Below are 2,552 nucleotides of genomic sequence, written 5' to 3'. Positions count from 1 at the left end.
TAATTAACAAAGTTAATGTGACTTTGAGACTGAAATTATTAACTGTCTACACTTTAAATTCACAGTTGTCTGTAAGCTTCAAAACGTGCATTTGCACAAAATGAGTCACGATTTTGGGGCTTTGCCAATCATTAGAAATGGTAATAATGCCACATTTCCAAATTAAATTTTAGTTTTATTTTCCAAGTAATTGATTCCTTCATGAAGTTTCTGGTCAGTGACTCACATGAATCCAAAACATGCCAAGTTTAAAATGAGAAAGGTTGTGCAAATCCAAGAAATCAGATCCATTTCTATTTGCATCTTAGAGCCTTTCCATCATCACTCCACATAAAGAAATTACTGGCCTGAATCAGTGAAGTCTTTAGGCAGTTCCAGCCCAAAGCAAAACTGTCTCTCTTCTTGACCTGGATCACAGTAGGAAAAGAAGACAAAGACAGTTGTTGCATGACCTATGTGGCAGACATATATATTATTCTTCACTGGTCAACTGAAGGTCAATTCATCATTAGTGATATCCAAAATCAGAACTCTCTGCTGACATGCTAAATACAATGGAGGCAATATATATGATCTTGATTGCTGGTGAAATGACTATAGGAATTTGGGGAAATGGATTCATTGTACTGGTTAACTGCATTGGTTGGCTCAAAAAGAGAGATATCTCCTTGATTGATATCATCCTGGTCAGCTTAGCCATTTCCAGAATCTGTTTGTTGTGTGTAATATTTTTAGATGGCATCATAACGCTTCTTTCTCCAGAAACATATGACCAAGATGAACTAATGAACATTTTGGATGTTTTCTGGACACTCTGCAATCATTCAAGTGTCTGGTTTACCTCTTGCCTTAGCATCTTCTATTTACTCAGAATAGCCAATATATCCCACCCATTTTTCCTCTGGATGAAGCTAAAGATTAACAGGATCATCCTTGGGATTCTTCTTGTGTCTTTTCTCATCTCCTTAATTTTTAGTATTTCATTGAATGAGGGCTCCTGGAATTATTTCAAGGTCAATCATGAAGAAAACATAACTTGGGAATTCAAAGTGAGTAAAATCGCAAATGCTTTCAAACAGATTACCCTGAATCTGGGTGCTATACCTCCTTTTGTTCTTTGCCTGATCTCATTTCTCTTGCTACTTTTCTCCCTTTTTAGACACACCAAGCAGATGAAATTTCATGCCACAGGGTTCAGAGACCCCAGCACAGAGGCCCACATGAGGGCCATAAAGGCAGTGATAATCTTTCTGATGCTCTTCATTATGTACTATGTAGCCTTTCTTGTAGTAACCTCTAGTCTTATGATTCCCCAGGGAAAATTAGCAATGATGTTTGGTGGCATAATAACTGTCATTTTTCCATCAAGCCATTCATTCATCCTGATAATGGGAAACGGTAAGCTGAGGGAGGCTTTTCTGAAGGTGCTAAGGATTTTGAAATGTTTCCACAAGAGAAGGAGCTTTTTTGTTCCTTAGATAATCGTGAGTACAAGGAGAAAGAAATCATCAAAGACACTCTCCCTTTTCCCAATTGACTGCATTCGTTTTTATTATCTGCTATTGGAAATTATTAATACCTATCATTATTCTAAATTTTCCTTTGTGTTTCTAACTTGTTTAATTTTGAATCTAATGTTATCATTGAGCCACATATGTTTCTTTGTCTTCACAGGAAAACTCAATCTGAATCCCATGCTAATATTTCATATTGCTTAAATACAAAGAGGTTCTACTTCTTTTTGCCGTACACTGGCAAAAGCCTTTGAACTGAATGAATAGAAGAATTTCAGGCAAACAGGTTGTGGGGAAGAGATTTTTAAACACATCAGCCCTTCCTATAAAATCAGTCATGTAAAAAACTGCCTACTTTATCTGAACCAAAAGTCAGTCCTTATCTTTTCTGCCTTATCATCACCTCTATTTCTGGAATGATTCATCTTTATCAGGAAGGGGAAAAACACTCTGGTAAGAGTTTGCCTAGTCCTATTTCCTAGAAATACTGTTTGGTTAAAAAACAAACAAACAAAACCCCCCACATTTTTAAGAAATGTGATTGCCTGTCTAGAGAAATGACTACAATACAGAATATGAAATCATAAATCTTATAAAAGGAGTTAATTTTAATTAGAATAATTTAAAGTGTGCATTTCTTAATTTTAGATGAAAATGTTAATTATCTAAGAGACATTTTGGAAAGTGAATTGTCATGGATAGCATTTCCCATATCATTATTATTATTATTATATAATGTATATTTTTTAGTGGGTCTTTGGGTTTATTATACAACTGAATGAAAGATACAATTTAAGCATCATTTGCTATTTACAGTTGTCACTCTGCTGGGCATTGGGATAGGATAATATGCCAGCCTTTTTCATCATATTTGCTTATTCTTTATATTAAAAACTTCACTATTACTTTTAGTAGGACTGTAAGCAGATTGGAAGGTTAAAAGAAATAAAAACGAATAATACACACTCACGAAAACAGACGTACAAAAAACAATAGATAATGCTGCTTTAACATTAGTCTTTACTTTTAAGCCATTCA

At 34.7% G+C, this 2,552-nt stretch overlaps 1 protein-coding gene across 1 annotated transcript; it reads left to right on the top strand.

Moving 5' to 3' along the window:
* The first annotated feature begins 542 nt into the window (after positions 1–542).
* On the top strand, positions 543–1,478 carry TAS2R9 (taste 2 receptor member 9). Its single transcript, XM_006907065.1, has one exon. The coding sequence runs from the start codon at positions 543–545 to the stop codon at positions 1,476–1,478; it is 936 nt and encodes a 311-aa protein (XP_006907127.1).
* Positions 1,479–2,552: the final 1,074 nt, after the last annotated feature.

Source organism: Pteropus alecto, unplaced genomic scaffold, assembly GCF_000325575.1.
Source record: "Pteropus alecto unplaced genomic scaffold, ASM32557v1 scaffold1432, whole genome shotgun sequence".
In the NCBI taxonomy this organism is placed as follows: domain Eukaryota; kingdom Metazoa; phylum Chordata; class Mammalia; order Chiroptera; family Pteropodidae; genus Pteropus; species Pteropus alecto.
This window is presented reverse-complemented; position numbering and strand designations above follow the sequence as displayed.

Coding starts and splice junctions, on each gene's coding strand:
- TAS2R9 (XM_006907065.1), top strand. CDS start 543: ATGCTAAATACAATGGAGGCAATATATATGATCTTGATTGCTGGTGAA.